This window comes from Ostrea edulis, chromosome 5 (assembly GCF_947568905.1).
Source record: "Ostrea edulis chromosome 5, xbOstEdul1.1, whole genome shotgun sequence".
NCBI classification, from domain to species: Eukaryota; Metazoa; Mollusca; class Bivalvia; order Ostreida; family Ostreidae; genus Ostrea; species Ostrea edulis.
The window spans coordinates 76,451,379-76,479,184 of NC_079168.1; the positions used below are offsets into that span (position 1 = coordinate 76,451,379).

Below are 27,806 nucleotides of genomic sequence, written 5' to 3' on the forward strand. Positions count from 1 at the left end.
ACGAGACTGTTTAAACCCCTGTAACATCAACTTATTCGTAACATCAACTTATTTGAATTCAGATGGGGATCCAGGTTAGAATAGGTCCTCTGCACCCCTTGATTGTCGTAAGAGGCGATGAAATTGAGCGGTCCTTCGGATGAGACCGTAAAAACCAAAATCCCGTGTCACAGCAGGTGTGGCACCTTCACCGGCAATGGTGACGTCTCCATATGAGGGACATTAAACAATATAAAATCAACCAATCAACTTATTTGTCAGTACTCTGCTTTAATTTTAAAAAAAGGTGAAGATATCGAACAGTGATCAATCTCTTAACTCCTATAATGATTGTATAATTAGGAGTTGGGAAAACATGGTCCTATGGACATACAAGAGGTGAGAGCAGGTGTCTAGAAGTAGTCAGCACCCCCGTTTACTAGTATAAATTTGTGAAAAATGCAAAAATAAATGTGGTTTCATGGGCAATTTTTGTAATAAATATCGGATTTTAAGCAAAATTAAAATGTTTACAATAATTTCACAAAATTCATTTACAAATTCGTTTTTAGGTATCCTATGTTCTTGAGGACACGTAATACAAACGTAAAAATAAATGCAAGGGTTGATATATATATTTTGTGACTGAGTTTTGTCATAAGAAGTAAAATTATACAATTTCTTTAAAAAGTAATGGCGTCGTAAATTTTCTATGATGTTGAAAAGTTGAAATATACTACCCCTCCCTATATACCGGTAACTCTACATAAAGTGTTCCCACTGTTTATTGAGAAATTGTAAAAGTGAATTATATTCAATGCCATAAAATATATTCATAATAACAGAAATTTCGTTTTCATTTTCATTTCTGAAAAAATTCTAACAATTGCCGTTAAAGAATAAATAAAATACTGTATATGGGAATAATTTTACGGGTTGTAATTTTCGCGGTTTTTACATTTTAGACACATTTGCGGGTTCATGAATTCGCTGATTTGAATCAATATAAGCTCTTTCCCCATTTTAAAACACATTGTGTATTAAAGAATAATAAAAATATTCACGGTTTCTTACATTCGCGGATTCTTTTAGACCGCAAATATAGCAAAAATTACCACTGCGATTTATTTTCCCCCATTCAATACTAACAATTCCATGGGTTTGTTTTTTAGCAAAAAGAAATATTTTGGTATCATAGAATCAAAGTACATAACTAGTAAACTGGACTCATTGACACCCCTAAAGTGATAATTGTACAATATGTTTAATGACACTCTTCGTTCCTCTACTGGTGTTGATCCTTTACAGTACCAAATAGCTACTACGTATTCTTCCATCTAACTCGGTGTGTCTCCTTTGTGTCTGTGTTGATCTGAATCATTCTGGATGCTACAAGTCTGAAACTAAAGTTACAAATGCTAGAATTAAGACGAAACCGTGCAGGTTTTATACAACATATAACATAAATATCTAACGTCTCTTTAATGTACAGTGTTTCTCAAAGAAAATTTCTCATTTACTAACTGTAGGCCATTTTCTACATTTACGATACTCTTACCTTTGAGCGTTATAATTAATGACAACCGTAGACTGAGGACGCTGTTGAAGTCTGTGGTTGATGAAATTATTCACATGATCAGGATAGTCTACCCAGAGGCCATGGGAGTCTCTCCACTGCCAACACCGACTAGAATTTGTGGAAATGTTTTTAGAACCAATAACATTTTTCAGTAGCGGTGGAATATTTGAACCTATATCTTTGTTTGTCATTGATTCTTTTCTTTGGTTTGGTGTCATCGTGCCGTCAGATACTGATGCTTGCTTATCACCAGGAGAACTGTTTTGTATGGCATACAATGTATTTTGAAAATCATTTGGAATAACGGACCGTTTAGTTTCAGAATGCCCCACTTCTCGAGTCTGTAAATCATTTTTGGGACTGAGATTGCTTACAGAATCAGTTTGTAAGTCATCGACTTCCATAGGAGATTGAAGTTCCGAACTTAAGTCGGTCGTATTTGTTCTATCAGTACTCGATGTTTGTCCCACTCGTATGTTTGATTCAGATCTGTAGAAATCTTTAGTTTCAGTTGAATCATTACTAGTTTCATTACGTAACATGACATCATTTGAACAAAGATCTGATTTTTCATTTACACATGCTGAAGGTCCCTTATGTTCTTTATTTTCATGGCCCTCATTTGGTCCACTGTAGTGTGATTCCTTCGCAGCAAAATCACCTGTAAATTGTCAATCTATCCATACTTATGTTTGATTATCAAATTGAAATGAAGTGGATATTTATAAAAGAAAACTGAAGGCGCTGTTTTAAATGGTGTTTTATTGTGTTAATCATTGAATGTATATTTCAGATCACTAACCCTTTAAATCAGTTGAAGGAAGGCCGTGGAGTGAAGCAGGCATTTGTGATGTACGCCGTTGTTCTGTTACAGCTTTCTTCACGTCCGGGGAAAATGGGTCGCTGCAACGAATAAGGATAATTCAAATTGAAATCGTGATGCCATCGATCAACAAGTAATGTATCTATCTGATGTATGTTGTACTACAAATCAATCTACAGGTTATTTCGACTTATAAATATGAAGTAAATCAATCAACGGATTATTTATTTTTATACTAATAAACGTGATGCAAATCTATCACCAAGAAATTTACTCTAACTTGATATAAATGTAATACAAATGAATCTACGGGTGAGTTTATATTAATTTATAAACATGATGCAATCTACAGGTGAGTTTAGTTTAATTCATAATCATGATATAATGTACAGGTGAATTTATTCTAATTTATAAACATGAAGTTTATTCTAATTATAAACAGGATTCAATTTACAAGTGAGTTTGTTTTGATTTATAAATATGATACGACATACAGATGAGTTTATTTTAATTGATTAACTTGATATAATATACAGGTGATTTTATTTCAATTGATAAACATAATGCAAACAATCTACAGATAAAAGTACTTCAATGTTTAAACGTCATGCAAATCAATCTACAGTTAAAGATACTTCAATAACAAAGATGTAAATCAGTAGAAAGTAAGCCTATTTCAAAGTTTAAACGCGATACCAATAAATCAACATGCAAGACGAATTCAATACAAATCAGTCTATTCTTGAGATATATTTACCAAACTTCAATGTCGTATTTTCCGTCGTATCCGAATCTGTAGTTACCCATCCGTCCACAGGGCCATCGAACCTGAAGTCAGACGAACAACAATGTCAACACTTCGAGTTTTTTCTATGCAACTTGGTAATATATGAATTCCCATTGAAGGAAAACCTATCTTCTCCTCACGTAGACGTTGCTATCATTAAGCAATTAATATTCAAAACGAATGTAAACCAAAAAAATATATCTGTTCTAACAGAAAGGAGGTCAGTCAATAAAAGGTAAGTTTAGTAACATTTCATCTACAATTCAGTTGTATCCTATCTTGTTTCTACTGTTAGGGTGTACTACCAGGTCCGTTTTAGAGCTTAAAGCTAGCATAGTTTGATAGTTTCTGATTGGGGTAAGGAGGAAAAATGTAAAATCACCTCTTATATGTTAGAGAAAATTGTATTTATTGACCGGTCAACAGGGGATGCTTACTCCTCCTAGGCACCTGATCCCACCTCTGGTGTGTCCAGGGGTCCGTGTTTGCCTAACTATTTTGTATTGCTAGTAGGAGTTATGAGATTGATCACTGTTCGTTATCTTCACCTTGCATTGACATCACCAGTTAATATCTTTGCATTCATTTCCGGTTAAGTGATCTCACCACTGATCTAACAAGCCGATATTAGAAGTATAGTCATATTACTACAACGTATGATTTAAACTTTAGGTATTGCGGAATTCATACAAGAACTCTTCATTTGGAGGAGACGGAAAATAGTTGTAGAAAAAAGGACAGAAATGTGAACATTAGTATTGTATATTGATTAATATTGATAATGACCACAAACAGTAGTTTTATATGGGTTAACAATAAAGAGGTTAGCACCTGGGTGTTTTGGCATTGTGCATTTTTTCAGAAGTATATCTTTAATTTCTTCAAAGAAGGGGAGTTATAGAATTAAAAAGAAACAAAGGAAACACGGTGCTCGTTATTGAGCTATATTGTAATACTTGACCCTTTTGCACTTAACATTTGCTCAGGATTAATCACATTAACTCGTTTTATCTGTTGGTATCAACTCAATATAAGGAAAACAAATCATTCATTACGTCACATAAATACGTATTCTTGTCTTCTAATAATAATAATTATATATATATATATATATATATATATATATATATATATATATATATATTGCCTAGATGGTCGAGCGGTCTAGCGCGCTGGTTACATGCTGCTAGGAGATTTGGTTCCGTAGGTCGTGAGTTCAACCCGGGTAGGGGTGGAAGTGGGTATCCAAATAAAGTGAAATTTTCTGTGCTTTATATTAAATATTTCTTCACTTAGGGCAGTTATGTTCATTTAAGAGTTCATTGCTATTTCTATATATAATATATATATATATATATATATATATATATATATATATATTGGGATAAATCTCCGATATAATCTTCTAGAGTGCTCGACGTGGCCTCACGGAGCTACATAAATTGACGATCAGATGGAGTTCAATCACATAACATTTATTTCTCTACAGGCTGTTTCGTAAGGGGATGGTTTCCCCTCACTCGTCGGGAGAAGAATGACATCTAACGAAAAACATCCGCGTGGCTGAGAATATGTTACACAGAAACATGCTGGATAGTTGCTAAGCATGATTACACACAGGATTGAGTAAATAGAAATTTATGGGAATGACGGCAAGTGCTGACAAGTTCTGAACGCTTATTCAATGAAGATTTTTCGGGATGACATATTATAAAGAATTTCTCTAGAATACAAAGGTTGCACTTTTTTGAAATGTTTGAGTATGATGATGTTTTTCCTAAAATTTCCCACTTGATTTTGTAGTCAATATTTTTGTCTTTCAATGTCCATATGAATTTGCTGAGCTCGGTGGAATTCTTTTTCGTGGAATTACGGAATGAATGAGTGTGGTTGGCGTATCTTAATTTGAACTCGGTGTCTGCTAGTCCCACGTAGCTCTCTTTTTGTCCATTATCGGCTCTGACTCTAGCTAAATACACAATTCCGTGGGCGCGACATTCACCGTTGAGCGGGCATTGATCTTTGTTTCGGCCATTACACCTGTTACATGTATCTCCGGTCTGGCGCACTTGTTTGATTGAAGCGTTATGCGAGTCAATTACATTTTGCATGGATGGCATACAACTGTATGATATTTTAATAGTGTTTCTGTTGATAATCGGGCGTAGAACATGGCCTATCGGGAAACACTCATCTATAATTTTGAAAAACTGTTTACCCAAGTTTGTTTTTACGTTACTATCATATGGGGGGGGGGGGGGTTTAAACCATGTGATGTTACGGGAACGATTTCTTCTGCTGTTCTGTTTAGTTTTGGCTGATTCGTCGTATGTTAGCTTGTATTTATAGCCGCTTTCATCAAGTGCTTTTTGGTATATGCCGGCGGCTTTGACGAATTCCTCTTTGTCCGATGAAATTGATGACAATCGGTGATTGATGCCTGATGGTATAGCTTTAATACTTTAATACTTCCATACTTAAAGCTATACCATCAGGCATCAATCACCGATTGTCATCAATTTCATCGGACAAAGAGGAATTCGTCAAAGCCGCCGGCATATACCAAAAAGCACTTGATGAAAGCGGCTATAAATACAAGCTAACATACGACGAATCAGCCAAAACTAAACAGAACAGCAGAAGAAATCGTTCCCGTAACATCACATGGTTTAAACCCCCCCCCCCCCCATATGATAGTAACGTAAAAACAAACTTGGGTAAACAGTTTTTCAAAATTATAGATGAGTGTTTCCCGATAGGCCATGTTCTACGCCCGATTATCAACAGAAACACTATTAAAATATCATACAGTTGTATGCCATCCATGCAAAATGTAATTGACTCGCATAACGTTTCAATCAAACAAGTGCGCCAGACCGGAGATACATGTAACAGGTGTAATGGCCGAAACAAAGATCAATGCCCGCTCAACGGTGAATGTCGCGCCCACGGAATTGTGTATTTAGCTAGAGTCAGAGCCGATAATGGACAAAAAGAGAGCTACGTGGGACTAGCAGACACCGAGTTCAAATTAAGATACGCCAACCACACTCATTCATTCCGTAATTCCACGAAAAAGAATTCCACCGAGCTCAGCAAATTCATATGGACATTGAAAGACAAAAATATTGACTACAAAATCAAGTGGGAAATTTTAGGAAAAACATCATCATACTCAAACATTTCAAAAAAGTGCAACCTTTGTATTCTAGAGAAATTCTTTATAATATGTCATCCCGAAAAATCTTCATTGAATAAGCGTTCAGAACTTGTCAGCACTTGCCGTCATTCCCATAAATTTCTATTTACTCAATCCTGTGTGTAATCATGCTTAGCAACTATCCAGCATGTTTCTGTGTAACATATTCTCAGCCACGCGGATGTTTTTCGTTAGATGTCATTTTTCTCCCGACGAGTGAGGGGAAACCATCCCCTTACGAAACAGCCTGTAGAGAAATAAATGTTATGTGATTGAACTCCATCTGATCGTCAATTTAAATATATATATATATATATATATATATATATATATATATATATATATATATATATAAGCACTAAGTTCCAACAACACCCGATACCTAAAAGTGTCGGATCCACAGCATGGATACAAGGTCAAATACAAAAAAATTATACAAAGCACTAAAATGACCAACGACACGAACAACCAGATTGTCAAATTTTCGGGACGACCTGTCCCTTCTTAAGGACAATGAAAAGAATTACATAATGTGGCCAATATCAACAAAGAATAACAACAAAAACTACATATAAATACATCTAGCACTACAACTACACTAATCTACAAACGTATTTACAACGCAGACTACATGTTTTTTGGTCTTTAGGCTTGCCAATCAATGTTAAAAGATTATATATATATATATATATATAGAAACTCATTAATAGTAGATTGACAATGAATAATGCCCTTTCTGTTCTTAAGATGTGGAAATATATCATCATACAGAATTTGAGAGCTATAAAAACATACTTGGAGTAGTGTCATTTTTTAAAATTGTATAAATGTAACAAAGTGTTACTTCAAAATTAAGATGAAACTTAAGAAAAGGGGGTTGTTGATTAAATTTTTTTAATTATTCGCCATAATACTAAATTTTAAAATGCAATTTCAACTAAATTCAATAATTATTCTTCTATTTGGGAAATATTTCAACCAAGGTAATCAATTGATTATTTCCAAGTCTTTTCTTTCGCAAAATTAAACACATACATGTATCTGCGGGTATGAATAGTGATGATATCTTAAATAAATCCGAAGCAAAAATGTGTAGAGGTTAGATTAAACAACTCTTCCGACACAAAATGTAGTCCTTTTCAAACCCATTCAAATTTTGATTGACATACTAATTTTCAAATGGATAGGTTTAGTTAAATGAATAACATGTTTTGACCAATCAAATAAGCATTGAACTCGTACCTAGACAGTGAAAACATTCTGACTTGGATTTCTCGAAAACAATTTTCAAACTTAAGTTTTAGTTTTATTTGTCCAGTCAAAATTTGAGTAAAATCTAAGACTTTAAGTCCAAATTTCGACTTTTGTCGAAAACTCCATGCATGCATGGTTGTGTTCAAACCCCGAGGAGCTAACTTTCTTACTAAATCATTTAATAACCTTTAAAGTGATGACTTAACAACGATGCTGATTGGATGAAAAATTCATTTGATTTCTGAGTCAACAAATTTCGTCCGGAGTTCATCTGCACAAAGCATGCGGGACTACTTTTCTCTGGAATGCGTTTCCCCCGTTCTAATTTTAGCAGTATTTATAGAACGGAAATTTCCAATTGATTCGTTTGATGCTACCAAATATCAACACAACCAAATATATGAATAAAATACAAATTAATTTAAAGAAACAACACATATAGGCCTAGTAATGACGTGGCAGAGTAATAAACTTGGTGACGTAGGACACTGACTGGTAGAAGTAGACAGATTGTAAACACGAGTTCCAGGTATGCATCCTCTGCTTTACGAGTTCGATAATATCACGGGGCAAGCAGCGACTTTTTATCTGTGAGATTAATAAAATTGAACTGTGTTATATGGGGCTCAGTCAACGAGGGCAATTTATATGGGGCTCACGGCGGGTGTGACCGGTCAACAGGGGATGCTTACTCCTCCTAGACACCTGATCCCACCTCTGGTGTGTCCAGGGGTCCGTGTTTGCCCAACTATCTATTTTGTATTGCTTGTAGGAGTTATGAGATTGATCACTGTTCGTTATCTTCACCTTCCATGAAGAGGTGTTGAGATTTTTACTTGATTTTGAAATGGAGCCGAGTCGCATTCCACCGTTCCTACTACGCAACCAGTGTTTAACGTCTCCTCGTACCCAATGGAGCAACGTGTTCTCTTCCTTTATATCTAATTCAGTTTTGAACCATTACACCTTTAATTTGGTGTATAATCCATTTAATTATCCACAGTAACTCTACTTGACCTGAACGCAAAGCCAGTTTTGTTGTTTTCAATGGTACGAATAGGTATTCCTACGCGCCATTACAAAAACGTTAATTAAAGCTTTTTGATGAGAGAAACTATTTGTTTTTTATTTCAAAAACATAATTAAATGATAAGAAATAAAAACTATAATTTTTATTTGATGCATTATCAAACGACAAACGCTACGCGCATTGATGAAGATTTGCGTCCCATTTGTTGTTTGATACATGAATCAAATAAAGAATTTTAAGTTTCATTTCTTTAATCACGTAAACATAGCATTATATACATGCGCTATCAGAGAGGTGAAGATAACGTACAGCGATTAATAACATTTTTAGGAAAGCAAAATATAGAGTTGGGCAAACACAGACCCCTGGGTATATCAGATATGCGACCAGGTGCCTATGAGAAGTAAACATCTCCTGTCGACCGATCACACCCGCCGTGAACCCTATATCTTGATCAGGTAAGCGGAGTAATCCGTAGTCACAATCAGTGTGCCAAGAACGGTTAAACAATCGATATGAAACACGTCAGACAACATTTGACCCAAAGATAGGTCGTATTGGCAAACTAAATCACTAGAACGACCATAGAATTTCCAAAATGCTGACTTTAAAGGGGACTATTGAAAGCTCTGTAACATCAACTTGTTTTTCAATAGCCTGTCTCGGTAGAAAAACTGATCATGCGCTGAACAAGCTTTTGAGAATCGAATCACTTGAGATTAATTGATTGATAATTGTTCAACGTCCCTCTCTAGAATTTTTCATTCATATGGAGACGTCACCAAGTCCAGTGAAGGGCTTCAAATTTAGGTCTATGCTCGGCGCTTACGGCCATTGAGCAGTGAGGGTTATTTAGCGTGCCACACCTGCTGTGGCACTGGACATGCCGAGCGTTTGGTGATGAAGCTGTCACCACCAATTTTAATGACTTAGGTCTGTCGCGGCCGAGATTAGAACCCCGACCTTCCCCATGCGGGGCGAACGCTCTGCATATGATTTTGGAATATTGCTACATAAATAAGGGAAGTTGACGTTGAAGCTGAAATCATCCCGTTTATGATAAAGTTGAGTTGTTACTTTGCCGTTTGTATCTATTTTCAATAAGATATCTAAGTACGAAGCAGATGTGAAGGACTATGTGGTCGTATAGCTGACGTTTTACAGTGGCGTCAGTGGCCGAGTGGTTAGGCCGTCAGACTCTCGACCGAAAGGTCGTGGGTTCGAGTCCTGGCCGCGGCAGGGCTGATGTTGTGTCCTTGGGAAAGGCACTTTACATGAATTTCCTCACTCTACCCAAGTGTAAAAGAGGTACCTGGCTATAGACAGTGAAAGATTTTGTTAGAATGTTAGTGCTCTAGCGCTTGTAATGGCAGCTTCCTAGGAGGCTGAGAAAGTTCTAGATTGATATAAGGTCTGCTGGGGTAATAATGTACATTGATTATTGTAAAGCGCTTTGAGCAGCATACGCTGGAAAAGGCGCTATATAAAACCAATCATTATTATTATTATTATTACTTATTTGAGTGGATTAACATTACAAATGAAGATAAATAGAAAAGTTTTTGATTGAATAATATTTAGAACTGACGTAAACATTAGCATTATGTATGGGTTAAAATAACTAGATAACGTCAGCATTGGCGACATCAATAGGTTAACATTACACAAGTATTGACTTAGGATGATATCTATTGTAACAACTCGGATCTGGTCAAGTACTGGTTGACCAAGTTAACACTACACAATTATTGACTTTGGGTGAGGTTTACTCGTGACAATACGAATCTGGTCAGGAATTAGTTGACCAGATCCGTATCTTCACGAATAGACCGAATCAACAGCAGCTCCATTAAATGTTCAGGAATTTTATAATTGTGTTCACCATATCTTTTATTCCTTCAACAAAAACCAAAGAAAAACATGTGTATTATATCACATTATAACAACATTTCAACAATCAGAATCTAGAAACTGTAACATTTATTAATTGTATTCTTAATTATCTAAAAAAAAAAAAAAGAAGAAATTGATAATAATTCTATACTAAAAGGTAATATTTGGTTAAGACTTTAATGCCATTAAATATGATTTAAAGATATATGCTTTGACGTGCGCAATTTGATTAATGGATAAAATATCAACAAATATATGGTTGTTCAAGAGGGAAACCGTCCACAGTTAATACTGAGGTGAACTCATTCTGACCAATCAGAGGACATCAAAATTCCTGATCATTTAAAAGACAAATGATGTAAACGGTGACGTTATCTATGAGCTAACATAGACAAAACATGTAAAGGTTACCCTTAGCCTAGAAAACTAACGTAAACGCTGGCGTTATCCATCACTCGGTAAGCTGTTCCTATAGAACCCTTACCACCATCCTGTTCTTCCCATTTCCAGTCAGGGCCTTGTAGAAATAAAAAGTTAATATTTTGTGTAGACATGGCAAATATCTAATGCTTTCATAAATTGGAAACTAATTAATTCAAAGAGGAATAAAACACGAAAGAAAATATGTACAGATGGAATGTGTAGGATATGTACAATACAATTTTGAAATTGAAAACTTCCTAGTATTCATCATTTAGTGGATAAATGCAGTTTTATCTGAAAGTAACCTAAACATATTCTTTAAAAACCCCTATACTCGAAGTCACGATCTACAAATCGGACGTTGGGTAAGTAAACCCTCTGAAGTATCAGACAAGGCAATTAGATTTGAAAAGACGAGAAAATATAACTGATATTTATTTTTCCTTTGTGTTGTGAAATCGTCCATTATGTGGATGTGTTATTTCTTTTCAATGATACGGGTTGTTATGGATATGGATTACACGCCACTGGATATATCTGATAAAATACTTGCCTCTCTTTACATAACACCCAACAGCAACAAAACCATCAATAGGAATTCTTGGTTCGTCACAAATCACAATATCATATACACCATTTATTCCGTAGTTGTAAACACACCGATTCCCATTATCCCATTCCACTCGCACGAAGCCAGCTGTCAAAAAAGCAATTTTGTTTATGCACATTGTTTGCATTATTATCTATGATGAATACGGTTTCTATAATAAACAAAAATAGTAAAGATTTCAATCACAAAAAATCCTAAAGGTACATCAATGTCACACTAAAATATCAACACTTGCTCTGCACCAGACATTGCTTACTCCGGAACTTAGTTTTCCGGCGGTTTATGACTCTGTCTCTTAGTGTTTTGTGTTCGACTTCCGGTTTCATTATTAAAGTGGCGCAAATGCTGATACCACACACGTGTTGCGATTATCCTTCTTTGATTGGCGTGGTGACAGCGTGATACGACCCACGGCAACATCAGTAGGTACTTTTTTCATACCGTAATTAAGTTTTACTGTGGACACGTGTGATTATCAGTAGTGTGTACGGTTATTGTGACGTATTTGGTACAACGATGGCGAGTACTGCCCGCGCCCCCAAACAGTGGTGCCTGACGAAAATTGAAACTGTGAACGCATTCGAAAATTGGAGAGAGAAATTAATCTATACACTTTCACTAGACAATAATTGTGTCCCTTTCTTAATATCAAGAGGATGGTGGGAAAAGAAAAGCAAAGCCACGTCATTCCGAGATTTTGCCTACGATGACGAGACTGTACAAGAGGCCAGCCGCCTCTCTTGTGGACAGAAAGTGAACATTTATATGTGTACATATGACTTACCTTTATCTGTACATGTGTACACATGCCTTACCGTTATCTGTGTACACATGACTTATATTGTATTGTGTACACATGACTTATATTGTATTGTGTACACATGACTTACCTTTATCTGTGTATACATGACTTACCTTTATCTGTGTACACATCACTTATCTTGTACTATTTACACATGACTTACATTGTATCGTATACACATGACTCGATGTACAATGTGTCTTTGTATCTTTGATTCACCTTGTACTGTGTGACTTTGGGTTTCTATGTGCTATTACCTTTGCCTTATTCATTACTATTACCTTTGCCTTATTCATTACTAGTACCTTTGTCTTATCTATTACTATATCATTTTGACTTATCTATTAATATATACGTTTGACCTATCTTGTACTATATGATTTAGATTTCCTTTGTAGTGTATACATTTGATATACATTGCACTGTTTGTATTTCCGTTGGCTTGCCTTGCACATGAGCATTTGACTTACTTTGTACTGTGTACCGTTGACTTACCTTTATCTCCGTGTCCAACTATAGTCCCATTGCCCTCGCTGTCCTGGTTCTGAAATTTCCAGTGGGGGCCACGACAAACTCTTGTACCAAGACAGGGGACCGTGGAATATTTTTCTTTGTAATTGAGGTCATCCGAGTCCTCATCCATTCTATTTTGGGTTTCGAGAATCCTCTCCCTATTATGTATCAACTCGTATATGATATCCTGAAATGACACATTTCATCAAGCAATATTTATCCTGATGAAAACAAGCATTTCATAGTTTAATCAGTGTTCAGGCAAAATCAAACCGCAGAGTGCCCTTACTCAGTATTCCGAAAATTCGGTAATGTCGACTGGTCAAAAATTTACCCCTGTAACTGTATATTGGTAACAACGCAATGTTGTATAAGAAACATTTTCAAGTTTTAAAAAATGCGACAGAATCTGTGGCAAAAGGCAAATTTAACACCCGACAAGCATTAAAGGGAATACTAAGTGGTATAAATGTAGAATATCGTGTGGTACAAAATTTAGATGTTGCGTGAAATAAAAATGTAATACTAAGTTATATAAAAGTACTAAGTGTTATGAAAATGGAATACTAGTTGATATAAAAATGAAATACTATATCATATAAAAATCAAAACCTAAGTGCATTGAACACGGAATACTAATTGGAATAAAAATGAAATAATAAATGATATGAAAATGGAATACTTAGTAGGAATAAAAATGGAATACTAAGTGGTATAAAAATGACATTCTAAGTTGTACAAAAATTGAATACAAATTGATATCAAAATAGAATACTAAATAGTATAAAACGGAAATACTAAATGATATAAAAGTGAAATAATAAGTGGAATAAAAATGAAATACTAAATGATATAAAAGTGAAATACTAAATGATATAAAAGTGAAATACTAAATGATATAAAAGTGAAATACTAAGTGGAATAAAAATGAAATACTAAGTGTTATGAAAATGGAATACTAAGTGGTATAAAAATGGAATACTTAGTGATACAAAGATGAAATACATGTACTAAGTGATATAGAAATGAAATACTAAGTGTAAGCTTTCAAGTGATTTTTTTTTTGGAAAAATAAGAACCTTTTTAGGCAAAATTATTCATAAATAAAGGCTATTTCTAAGATATTTTAGGATTTTTAGACAAAAATAAGGGGTAAAACTTCCTAATCAATACAAACAAGAGGCCCATGTGCCACATCGCTCACCTGAGTCATTTTGGCCTACATTTAAAAAATTTCACTATACATCCGCATGTAAAACTTTGACCCCCTATTGTGGCCCCACTTACTCCCGGGGGCCATGATTTTAACAAACTTGAATCTGCACTATGTCAGGAAGTTTTCACGTAAATGTAAACTTCTTTGGCCTAATGGTTCTTCAGAAGATTTTTAATGATTTTCCCTATATATGTGTATGCAAAACTTTAATCCTCTATTATGACCCTATCCTAACCCTGGAAGCCATGACTTTAACAAACTTTAATATGCACTATGTCAGAAAGCTTTCATGTAAATTTGTACGTTCCTCACCCAGTGGTTCTTGAGAAGATTTTCAAAGATTTTACCTATATATTCGCATATAAAATTTTGATACCTTATTGTGGTCCCAACATACCCCCGGGAGTCGTGGTTTTAACAAACTTGAATCTGCACTATGATAGGAAGCTTTCATGTAAATTTCAGCTCTGCTACCTTAGTGGTTCTTGAGAAGATTTTTAAACTTTTTAAGTGAGAATAAGATTTTTAAATGACCCATCCTATTTTTGCATTTTTGTGATTATCTCCCCTTTGAAGGGGGTATGACCCTTCATTTGAACAAACCTAAAAACCACTTACCAAAGAATGTTTTTGCTAAGTTTGGTTGAAATTGGCTCGGTGGTGCTGGAGAAGAAGTCGAAAATGTAAAACGTTTACAGACGGACAGACGGACAACAGGCGATCAGAAAAGCCTACTTGAGCTTTCAGCTCAGGTGAGCTAAAAACTTCAATGCCCTCAAAAGTGCATATACTGATGAAAGGTGTACATAAATATATGTATTAACATTAAACAATTTGACAAATTTGGACCCATCCTATAGTCAAAACCCGGGAGTTGCGAAAATCACTTTTTGTGGGGGTAAATCCTTATCAATTATGCATTTAGTTTTTATACTGTACCAGTAAACTTAAAGAAGTCCTTCAAATCATAAATCACTATAATAACTTTGACTCCAACCTGAATCCAAATCCTTACCCCCTAGGATCATGGAATTTACCATTTTCGTAAAGGACTTCCTACTCCAGGTGTCTGTATTTGCCCAACTATCTATTTTGTATTGCTTATAGGAGTTATGAGATTGATCACTGTTCGTAATCCTCACCTTTCTTCTAAATATCAATTTAGTTTCAATTTAGTATCAATAGCATTAAAGGGACTGCTTCACGATTTTCCTCCAACTTTTGTATTTCACTTTGAATAATCAAAATCTATAGTCTAATATGTTTTAGAAGGTTTCCCAAAAGATTAAGTTATTCATCATGACGGAAGCTCATTATAGAGAGTTTATTATTTGCTTTGAAAACAAAGATAGAGGTGTGTTACTGTTTACGAGTTTTCAAAATAAATGGATATTGATCAAAGTTTATTATATATATCACATCTCAAGTATACTTTAGGTAAATTGTGTCATTTAAAAGTTAAAATTTGTAATTGTACAAAATGAAGATGCTTTGAATTACAAAATTAACGTTTCACTGGTTTATAAAGACTCAAGTCTTTGTTTGCGTAACACAGAGTCAAAGCTAAGATATTGCTCTTATTCATTCAGATGGTCCAAATTTTGGTTGTCATCAAAAAATGAGCTATATTTTAAAATTTTAACACCAAAGATGAAAAATATTTCTTTCGAAAAACGTGAATTAGGCCCTTTAAAGTTGCTGTATATCACTATGCATTTAGTTTTTCTTGCGCTTGTGGAGAAGATATTTGAAAATTGGTCAATTTTTGGGAGTTTTTGTCCCGCCCATATAACCCCAGGAGTCCTAAAATTTACAATTTATGCCCCCTTGTCCCTTTGATGCTTAATACCGAATTTGAAAAAAAAAAATATGGAAAGGTAGTTATCAAGAAGTTAAAAATGTTTAATAGTTAACATACGACGCTGGACGACGGACAATTTTGCAAAAATTGTAAAATTAGGATTTTCATAAAGATATAAGGGATTTATTAGGATTTTGGGACTTAGATAAGGAAAATAAGGGTCTCTGACAAAAATAAGGAAAAATTGAAATAAGGGCCCGCTTGAAAACGCGTCAGCGATATAAAAATAATATAAAAATGATATTTTAAGTGATATAAAATGGAATACCCAGTAATATACAATGGACTACTGAGTGGTATCAAAATAAAATACTGAGTGATGGATAGAAATGGAATACCAAATCGTCCTCATCATATGTCTCATCAGGGATGAGCAAATCAGCGACAATTCTCAAGTTTTCTCTTTCTATTATTTTCTCATTCGTTGCCTTGGAAATACGATCCGCTGCTACCTATGAAAATATAATTAGGCTTAACGTTCGACCCCTAATCTCAAATTCCAGAAACAATTAAAGACTGGTTATATAATGTAATAATTGACATATCAATGAAATGTTAACTTACATGATGGATTATGTAACGTCCAAAACACCTTGCTTTACGAATCTCCAACACTTTTCCTCCATTAGACAGCGACGATATTGTCTGCAATAAACCCTGCAATGTAAATGGGCGTCACAAGAAAAATAACATGTATTTCAAATATCTATTTCATCAATGTGCACATGTCAAGCAAATGCATAGAAAATCATTTCCATTCTTATTGCAAAGGATCTTATCAACTCTTTCAATTTTGATAGCGTTGTAGTCTCCCTTAGAGATTTCGAATCCAATTAGCGATGATATGTAAATAAGTTACCTTGATAATACATCACTATGTGTACACTGTGACGGTTATCTCTCAAAAATTTACATGTAGCGATTATCCGGTTAAATCTTTATGATCCGCAAATTTACGTAATGAAAAACCTTGATCTATAAATTTTCTCGATATAAATGATATAATGAGTCATTATATATAAAGCACAAAAAATAGCAATGAACTCTTAAATGAACATAATTTCCCTAAGTGAAGAAATATTTAATATAAAGCACAGAAAATTTCGCTTTATTGGGATACCCACTTCCGCCCCTACCCGGGGTTGAACTCACGACCTGCGGAACCAAATCTTCTAGCAGCATGTTACCAGCACGCTAGACCGCTTGACCATCTAGGCAAGTCTAAAAAAAAAACTTGCTTTCGATGACGATGGAATTCTCGCCACGCTGTCACACGCTACACGGTCATTGAGAATGGAAATGGGATACAGTTATTTTTAACGTACATTTAAGAGGATCATACATGATACACATTGCATTTGAAATATTTTAAATATACCCCGGGTATTTTGATTCGTGCGGTGAAGGCAGTTTTTATATTTTCCATTTTACAAAGTAAAAGAGGAAAATGAACAATTACGCAAAACCAAGTAAAACTATTTCATAAAACTGTTTAAGCCGAAACTCTAATGTTAATATTTTTACTTCATGTTATTTAACATAAACATTTTACATAGAATGTTTCCTTTAATGTACAGGAATTTAGAGGCGCTGAACACTTATACACTGAACTGCTAATATTTCTGTACTTTTAAAAGTGCCTTACACTAACATTGTATAATGTTCTGTGTATTATGTTGAACGTTGCCCACATAACGTCATGAGGATGACGTCTTAATGGAACTTGCTTACATTGTTTAAAGACCCAAATAAAATACCGCACGGTTTCTTCACGGATCACTGGATGTGGAAGGAGCTCATCTATGGTCATTGTTATTTACCTGGAATTTACCTGGCCAAGAGATCAGGGTGCTGTGTATACTTTTGATGTACACAGAAAGGGTATCAGGGTGGTCTGCAGAGTTTCTGTGGTCATAGTGTTTGTATAATGGTTGTATCCCTATGGCTAGATGACACACAGTCTACATCACCCCCTCTTTCTCTCTTTTACTCTCAGTCATTGGCTCAATGAATATTTTTTATATATATAAATATATAACTATCAAAAATTGATAATATAAATTATTTCAATAAGTTACAAGTTTTAGAAATTAATGGGCAAATTATTGTTTGATTTCTGATTGTGTAATTTATAATGCATGTATATAGAGGGGGGGGGGAATTACAATTATATTAAAAATGCGTTGTGCAGGGGTCTTTTTAAAAACAATTGAATTACGAGAAAATAGCAGTTGTGGACAAGTCAATTCTATCAAAACTCTAGAATACAGGCCTTCCTCAAGATCTAAAGAATGCCTGTAGGTACTGGTTGTTATTGTTATCAAAACACCTCTCTGGAGTCCCTGCAGACCACAGTGTCTGCAGGTGTCACTCCACCTGAGATCTATTGTTAAATGTTTGATTGACAGACGGCTAACAAATTGAGGGTGTTAACTTAAAGTTGGGTCTTTAAAAATCTACTGACGAGTCCGTTAGGCGAAAGCGCCCTAACCACTCGGCCACGGAGGCCCCTATAGAATTTTTATTTTGATTTTATATATATATATATATATATATATATATATAAAGATATATTCAATTTCATTATTTTTTTCATTTACAAAAAAGGAACACTTATCTATAAATAAGCGAAGTTTATTGAATTTGTGAGTCTTCAGTCCTCATCGGATTTAAATGAATGTTTGACAGTACATCTTGGCAAAAGTTTAGTAAAAATTAATATATACCTTGGCAAAAGTTTAGTAAAAATTTAGTTTAGGGATCTTTTGATATGAAAATTTCAAAGCAGCGACATACAGCGATATAATATTCCAGATATGCGCAGAAAAAGGTTTTGCTGTTAATCGAATGTTTTTAAAAGGGATGAATCTACAGATCTGTGTTTTATCGCAATATTTCACAGAGAGCCACAGTTCTGCAGGCGCAGCTATATTTGTATGTGTGATGGAAATACACGATGACGGGGTTAATTTTTGTATTTCGCTTCAATAGTCCTATGATAAATATACAACGTAGTGGAAGAAAGCCTACTGTGGAAGAAATAATTTTCAAAGATAAACTCTTCAAACATATGTTTATATTTACATCAATATATGTGAATAAAGAAATTTGAAACAAATTATGCAAGGGACGTAGCCATGCATGTGCGGGAAAAGCTTGTCTATAGTGATGTCATGCACTTGTATTCTGCATGCAAAATACTAGTATCCGATAAAAATCTAAATTTGATCGATCTTCATATTGTGTGTAATAGTTACATGTCACATTACTTACGTAATTGGGGTTTTCTCCGACTGGAAAACAGAAAATCGGATGCTTTTCTCCTATTTCAGAGGTATGTGAACAGAGGATTGCCATTGACTGTATAAAGAAAATACTTCATTATCTACATCTCATTACTATATCTTCATTAACTTCCATGAGCTATTTAGCACAAAATAACTCAAGTAAATTTAACGGCAAACAACTCAACTTTATGACAAACGGGATAATTTCAGCTTCTCCATCGTCAACTTCCGATATCTATGTAACAATATCCCATTATCACCTGCATATGTTGCTTATATTTCCCAACTGATTCGATCCACAAGAGCTTTTTCATTTCTTAAATTGAAACAGGCTACTGACAAACAAGTTGATGTTAAATGGGTTTAAACAGTCTCGTTTAAAGTCAGCATTTCGCAAATTCTATGGTCGTTATAATGATCTAGTTTGCCAATACAATCTATCATTGGGTCAAATCCTGTATGACGTGTTCCATACCCATTGTTAGGCCAGTCATGACACAATAATGTTGACAACGAATTACTCCGTTTACCTGATCAAGATATAGGGCTCAACGGCAGGTGCGACCGGTCGACAGGAAATGCTTACTCCTTCTAGGCACCTGACCCAGCCTCTAATATATCCAGGGGTCCGTGTTTGCCTAAGTCTTAATTTTGTATTCCTTATAGGGGTTATAAGATTGATTACTGTTCGTTATCGTCACCTTTCATGAGAGAGGAAATGTTTGCAATTTTGGTCAAGGATAATTACACGAGTATCAGGTGTTTGATCCGTCTCAATATCACTGGTATTTAAGTTCCTGAAGTCCGTTGATTTGCCGTCAGTGAAAACGACTACTCGGGGATGCAATTGAAAGTCTCCAACTTGTGAGGTGTGCGCTGTAAATAGTATGTTACAGCTGTGATTAAAGTGATAACGACTACCAGGGGATATAAAAGTAAGTCTCCAATGGATCTGATGTGGGCTGTAAATATTACGTCACAGCTGTGACTAAAGAATTTCATGATATTTTTCTACTAACTGTTCAATGAAATGGGAATTAATTGGTCAACATATTTCAAATGTTTCGATTTTCCTGTAAATTGTTGCTATGATAACACTTTCATTCACTTATATTTCTTGTGGTATGTATTTATCATCTGTGAAATAAGAAAAAATGTACAATCAGTTTGTTTTAGGTTAATTTAAAATAGCACAAAAACCACAGTTTCAAACTTGTCGACCTATTGTCATGGCAACCTTAAGACATCGAATTTGAGGTGTGGTATAATTTTAAGTTGTACAGTAGCATTGTATGAAGTCTAAAGAAAATGTATGACCATGGGTTCCAAAAGTTTCAACGTCATCAAGTAACAATTACGTAAAATGATTGGAATAGTATCGCTGAAAATAAAATTTTCATTGGCGAAGCGATTACAACAAGTAACTGCGCACGGCTCTGTAAACTTAAGATTTGCGTCACGCTTGATGCACCGTTTAAAATTGACCACCTTATTCGGAAATAATAAGCTGATGATTTTAGAAATTCTGTTAACCTTATCAGAATAAAGTCATTCTAATACAATATTTGTAATTCTAATCCGTTTATTTATTTCACTAATGTAAACCAGATTTTGAACTCTGCAGAGTCGGAGTTTTATAAGATTGATGACTGTTCGTTATCTTCACCTTTTCATCAACTAAAGCATAAATTACTTTATCTGCAACAATTGTCCTGATTATTTCAGAATTTGTCTCAACTACCCACCCGCTTACACTTCATTTGTATGCCATCGTTTTCGTGCACGTGTCTTTGTCCTTTGACTATTTTTCGTTGACTCGCCATAATCTAATTCATTTAATGTGCAATATAATATAATCGAACGTACAACTTATCTTCTTTCGTTTCGGTCTTAGTTTTTTTTAAGTTGTACGGTTGTACCATTATTGTATAGTTTTAAATTCTTTCACGTAATTTTGTCTCTAAAACAGTGTTTCAACGTGTAACTCAATTTACTTCGCTTCGGCCTTGAACCTTGTGTTTCTAAATCGTACCAATATTGAATTTTTCACGTATTTCTGTCTTTTAAAAACATCAACTCAACTACAACTCATCTAACTTCGTTTTGGCCTTGAGTATTCAAATCATATCATTGTATTATCCCGGATGTTTGTATGTCTAAATAGTGATTCATTCAAATCAACGTAGCACTTATCTTATCGGGCTCACGGCGGGTGTTACCGGTCGATAGGGGATGGCAACTCCTCCTAGACGCTTGATCCCACCCCTGGTGAGTTCAGGGGTTCGTGTTCACTGGGCTCTTCCTTTATATTCATATTAGTAAACTTTTTTCGTTTGTCTTGAGGAAGGGGCGGGTCGTCCCTAGGAATTATCGAATAGTATCTGTATAACCCAGAAATAAGTATAGAAAAATCTACGCAAGTAGTAGTCATAATATAAAAATATCACACGGTTGATTGAGTATACTCGAGAAGTTCCTAGGGGGTATAATAAATGATATGCATTTAGAAATGCACATTCGAATTCTTGGATTTTCATAATGTCAAAAATCTAGTAAACAAATGAAATCAGAGTATTCTTCATTCATTACTTTTAAATTTTCTAATCTTTCAAATCCAAATATTTTTACAACATAATAGAAAATTCATTTCATCACCCACAGCACCAAAATTACAATATAGACATATTCTAAGATGTGCGGGTATGTTTCTGTATCTACCAGTTTCGATGATTACTTTTTCAACCTGCTGAAGCTTCTTCTGTAACTAATTTTTCATAATTGACAAAAGTGAGAACGTTGTCGTGGACATCGTTCTTACCAACGATCAAACCAACACGATGTCTCATTTGATTCCCTTTTACGTCTACATCTTATTTACAGAAAACATTACTCATTTCCACGGAAAATATTTGAAAAAGTCAAAACTAGTCAATAGTTGGATTTTTAATAGATGCTGCGAACATAAGAAATTTTTCTTGTCGTAAAATATCAATCTTGCCTTATATTATACTTTAAGTTCAAGTCTTCACAGAACTTTATCTCTATTATGAATTCCGTCACAGATTATGCCAGGCGATGGACTAAATTTGAAGAAGGTGAAGAAATTGACACCTTGTCAGAATAGATAAAAAGTGTAAGTATGTTGGAATATCCATGGGCACGATTTATGCTCCTTTGTTAGCTGACCTGTTTCTATATTCATATGAAGCAGAAATTATTTTTAAAAAACTTCTACGTGAAAAGAAACAATCTACGTGAGATCGAAATAAAAGACACCACAGAGTCGTCCACTTCTGCTTCATAATTAGATATCTTATTGAAAGCAGACATTAACGGCAAACTGACAACTCAACTTTATGACAAACGGGATGATTGCAGCTTCTCCATCGACAACTTCCCATATTCATGTAGCAATATTCCATTATCACCTGCATATGGTGTTTATGTATCTCAACTGATTCGATACGCAAAAGCTTGTTTTGGTCAGTTTCTAAATCGAGGCAAGCTACTGACAAACAAGTTGATGGTACAAGGGTTACAACATTGTCAATTGAAGTCAGCATTTCGCAAATTGTATAGTCGTTATAACGGTCTAGTTCGTCAATACAACCTATAATTGGGTCAAATGCTGTCTGACGTGTTTCATACCGATTGTTAGGCCGTTCTTGGCACACTGATTTTGACTACTGATAACTCCGTTTACCTGATCAGGATATAGGGTTCACGGCGGGTGTAACCGGTCTACAGGGGACGATCACTCCTCATAGGCACCAGGTTCCACTCTTGGTGTCCCTAGGGATCCGTGTTTGCCCAACTCTCCATTTTGTATTCGTTATAGGGGTTATGAGATTGATCACTGTTCATTATCGTCATTCGTTGGTTCATAACATATACCAGAAGTGGTGTAAATCAAACGTGGATTTCAACAATTCCAAACAATGCTTAGTAAATTTGAAATCAAAAATCTTCTGCCAAGCAACATCATCAAATTATACGACTTTTCAACACTTTACACGACCATTTCTCGGAACATATTAAAGACCAGGCTATTGACATCATATACATAAGTTTCATCAATAAAAATGAAAACCAGATCTTGTGTTCAATCATCCAAAAATTATTTATACACCACTCCGATTCTACGCACAAGGACTATGAACTTGATATCAAAATGATGCTGAACATTCTGATTGACAATATTTACTTAGTCTGGTTGTGATCAAGCCTTCCAACAGTCTGTCGGAATACACATGGACACAAATTCTATTCCATCATTAGCTGACCCGTTTTTGAATTTGTATAAGGCAAAATATATTCCAGGTATTCAAATTAATAAATTCTGACTTATAGCACTACTAAAAAGAAGCACAAATCCTGCCCAAGGCACTTTCATCAGGCTGTAATTGAGAAAATACCTGCTCCTTCAAATAATCCACCAAGAGCCAACATGAAGGCGGCAGGCAGGGGAGATGGACCGGAACATTCCAGTTCCTCTACAAAAATCAGAAACCAGAATGATAAACAGTAAAAACATAAATGTGTTGCAATGGAAATTATACTTGTATGATACATGTAGTAAAACAGGTTTTCATTTAAAGATGTGTGCACATGAGTTTTGTAGTATTGGCAATTTCTGGGGAAGTATATTTATGAATTCTGCATTGAAGAATCTAATTTTTAAAACTGAGATCATAGTGCTTCTTAGTGAGTTACAGCGTTTTAAACTTGCCGTTTTGGCCATGAAAATTTACTCAAGATTCATTCACGTAAACTTAAGTTATCCGTTAATACCAATACAATATACGCAACACATATCAATAATTACATCAAATAGATACAGAAAAATGTTTTAATAATACAAATGTTACAAGGTTTGATACTACTAGATAGGAAATCAATATTTTTTGCACTTCATTTACGGAAATTCACAGACTATCTAAACTACTCTGTGTTATGAATGATATTCCTTATGAATCATGCCGCTAGTTCCTTAAACTGAAATTTACTAAGAAACGAATATATTTCGTCAACATAAGCAGCATTCTTTGTCATAAATATGTGTATTTCAGCATATTCCATGCCTACAACCGGTATTTCCTACAAATTTACTTTCACCATTGCATCAAAACTTTTTAATTACAAACAAATTTAACAGTTCCTAGATGTAGACCATCTTATACATAATCAATCTATGAGTTCTTATTCTTCGTATTCTTTTAACTATAGTCCAGTTACAAATGGCATTACTGCTTATGTTGATTTAGTTGAAAATGAGGATCTGAAATAACTTATTTTGAAAAGTCCTAAATTCAAAGAACCTCGAATTTTCAATTGGCGATAGAACTTCATCTTTATTATGACTTCGGTCAAAGTTTATTCCTCTGTGTTTAGTAAACCAGAATGTATTAAAGAATTTTATAGCTTACAGGAGGAATATATTTTGGTTCCAGTTGACAAAGCCTGTAATAGCATTGTCTTTGTTTGTAAGGCTCATAATAACAAATGAATTTGAAACGAACTTGGCATCAATTCCACACTTGGTAATCGTACTTATACTCCAACTGCCCTTTCAAAAGATGATATTCTTCAAAATCATGCTTCATTTGTAAACACATTTTAAATTCCAGTCAATGGGACAAATGAATATTATTAATCGTACCAATACCGAATTTCTAAACTTCACAAAACCCCTTACAAACAAGGATGCATATGTTGGATCCAGTAAGCGTTCTACCAAGTCCCTATCTTTGCTCTTCACGAAATTACTAACAGTCGTGAAGGAGAAACATCAAACGTATTGTGCCGCAACATATCCTAGAAGTGGTGTAAATCAAATGTGGGTTCTATAAACTCCACAAGAACTTTTAGTAAATTAAAAAATATCAAATCTACAACATGAAAACCTACGAATTTTCAACACTTTACACGTTCATTCCTCGTGAGAAATGAAAGACCAGAGGTTGTGACATCATAGACACTTGTTTCTTCAACAAAACGGGAAAAAGGAAACATTCATATCTAACGATCAATTATTCAATTAATTATTTTTTAAAACACCACTCCGATTCTATGCACAAGTATTCTGAAGTTAATATTAAAAAGATGCTGCATTTCCTCATTGACACTATCTTCGTAGTCTTATCTGTTAATGATAATCATTCTGTCAATTCGATATATCCCATTTAACTCAAAATAACAATATATAGACAACAATGTTCGGTGAATTTAATTAAAATACAATAAAGGTTTCCTTTTATCCTTTATATGAGTATTACCTAAGCTCTGTTTTATTGCAGCATATTGGTTTGAGTAGTAGTGAAGGAATTTAGTTTCCTGTCCACAGACTATTACAGAAACATTTTCATCAAGGCGTGGTCTATGCTGTTCAAACTCTACAAAAATGAAATGAAATATGTAATAACATGATAGTTTAACGGGAACAATTTCTTCGAATATCACACGACAAACCATCCAGAATGTCGATGACCGCTGTCTTCATTTCCCTGACAGCTGTTCCTCTCATGCTTTCAGACACGTCTAGGATGAATAGGACGCAGGAACCTCTTCCTCTCTGGTGTCGAAGAGATCTCTCTAAAATTAATCAACAAATTCACCACAGGTGTTATGTTATATACGAATAGTGTTTCCACGTTGCATAAATAAGTCTTTCCTTCATCAATAATAAACTTCCCCTGATACAAGCTGACAATGCTGTTAATCAAATATAAACACGTTCTACGAAGTATACGGTATTGCCAACATCCTTTTAATATCTTCAGATATTCAGAGATTGATCACTCTTTGTTATCCTAACCTTTCATAATTAAAAAAAAAAAAACAAATTCTTCTATAATTAGTTTCTTTGTACCATGCAGTGAATTCATTGATGTGACATTCAATTTGACATTGAGATATATCGACGATGTATTATTTATCAACAGTAATAATTTTCATTCATATGTCGATTCCATATATCCCAGTGAATTCGAAATAAAAGACACCACAGATTCGTCTACTTCTGCTTTATACTTAGATATTTTATTGAAAGTAGATATTAAGGGCAAATTAACAACTCAACTTTATTACAAACGGGATGATTTCAGCTTCTCCATCGTCAACTTCTCATATTTATGTAGCAATATTCTATTTCCACCTGCATATGGTGTTTACATCTCTCAACTGATTCGATACTCAAGAGTTTGTCCTGCGTATGGTCAGTTTCTAAATTGAAACAGTCAACTGACAAACAAGTTGATGGTGCATGGGTTCCAACATTTAGCAAATTCTATGGTCGTTATAACGATCTAGTTTGCCAATACAACCTATCATTGGGTCAAATGCTGTCTGATGTTTCGTGCCGGTTGTTACACCGTTCTTGGGCACTGGTATTGGCTGCGAATGGATCCGTTTGCCCGATGAAGATATGGGCTTATGATGGGTGTGGCCGGTCGGCGGGGGATGCTTGCTCCTTCTGGGCACCTGAACCCACCTCTGGTATATCCAGGGGTCCGTGTTTGTCCAACAATCTATCTTGTATTGCTTATAGGAGTTATAAGATTAATCACTGTTCGTTATCTTCACCATTCATTCATTAGATTTCGTGGGGACTAAATTTTTGTGGATTTTGTGCATAGCCCTATCCCATGAATTTCAAACCATAACGAAATGTACAATTTTGTAATGTGTACAATAAATATAGATATAGATATAGTGCTGCAATATGCTACCCAAAGCTATAAAAAATCTAATGTAGTGTTTCCATGTTACATATCACTGTTCGTTATGTTCACCTTTCATAATCAAGTCATTCGTTGATCATTAATAAAGCACTTCCTCGGCTTCACGCAGACAATGTTGTTGATCAACTATAAACACATTCTTCGTAGTCTACGGTATTGGTACTATTTTTATATGCTTAGGTAATAAAAACTTTTACAGTTATTTTGGTTTGATTCTTTAGATTTCCTGGGGACTCAATTTTCGTGGATTTCGTGGGCAAACGTATTCCAGAAATTTCAACCACAACGAAACGTACAATTGTTTAATTAGAGAAACCATATCCACGAAATCATCCTAACGAAATAATAAAATCTCCACAATCCGCAGAAATTGGCCACGCGAATTTAATTTATTCCACATTGGCTTGTATAATTGTCTATTGCTGTTATTGTTGTTTATTTTGAGGGAATATCTAAAATAATGGTAATATTCATATCAGATCAAAAGTATTGATTATTCATCGTCAACGTTTACTATTCCCTTAATGAATGACTTTCGTCAATATCTTCAAGTAAAACCTACGTTTCGCTGCTTCGAACTTGGCCTGGGAGAGCCACATAGTTGTGTATCCTTCGATAGAAGTCTCCATGAATTGCTGAAAGAAGAGAAAAAAGCTATTAACACACAAATATCAATTGATTCACTGAAATAGTCACCGTTACTATTAGAAAGAATCACAAACCTGCATCATATTCTCAATAATTTCAATAATCTCGACAATATGGATAACAAGGAAGAAACTACATCGATATTAATAGCATTTGTACAGAC

General features: G+C 34.7%; 1 protein-coding gene across 1 annotated transcript; it reads right to left on the reverse strand.

Moving 5' to 3' along the window:
• Positions 1-250: 250 nt before the first annotated feature.
• Positions 251-27,806, reverse strand: LOC130055058 (uncharacterized). The gene is made up of 16 exons (XM_056166253.1): positions 27,718-27,806; positions 27,558-27,630; positions 25,725-25,847; positions 25,532-25,648; positions 23,672-23,749; positions 20,005-20,132; positions 19,243-19,329; positions 16,534-16,626; positions 16,308-16,421; positions 12,875-13,079; positions 11,521-11,664; positions 10,976-11,061; positions 3,139-3,209; positions 2,361-2,461; positions 1,538-2,219; positions 251-1,382 (listed from the first exon to the last, which is right to left on the reverse strand). Exons 1-16 carry the CDS (start codon positions 27,724-27,726, stop codon positions 1,301-1,303), a joined length of 2,193 nt encoding a protein of 730 aa, XP_056022228.1. The 5' UTR covers positions 27,727-27,806; the 3' UTR covers positions 251-1,300.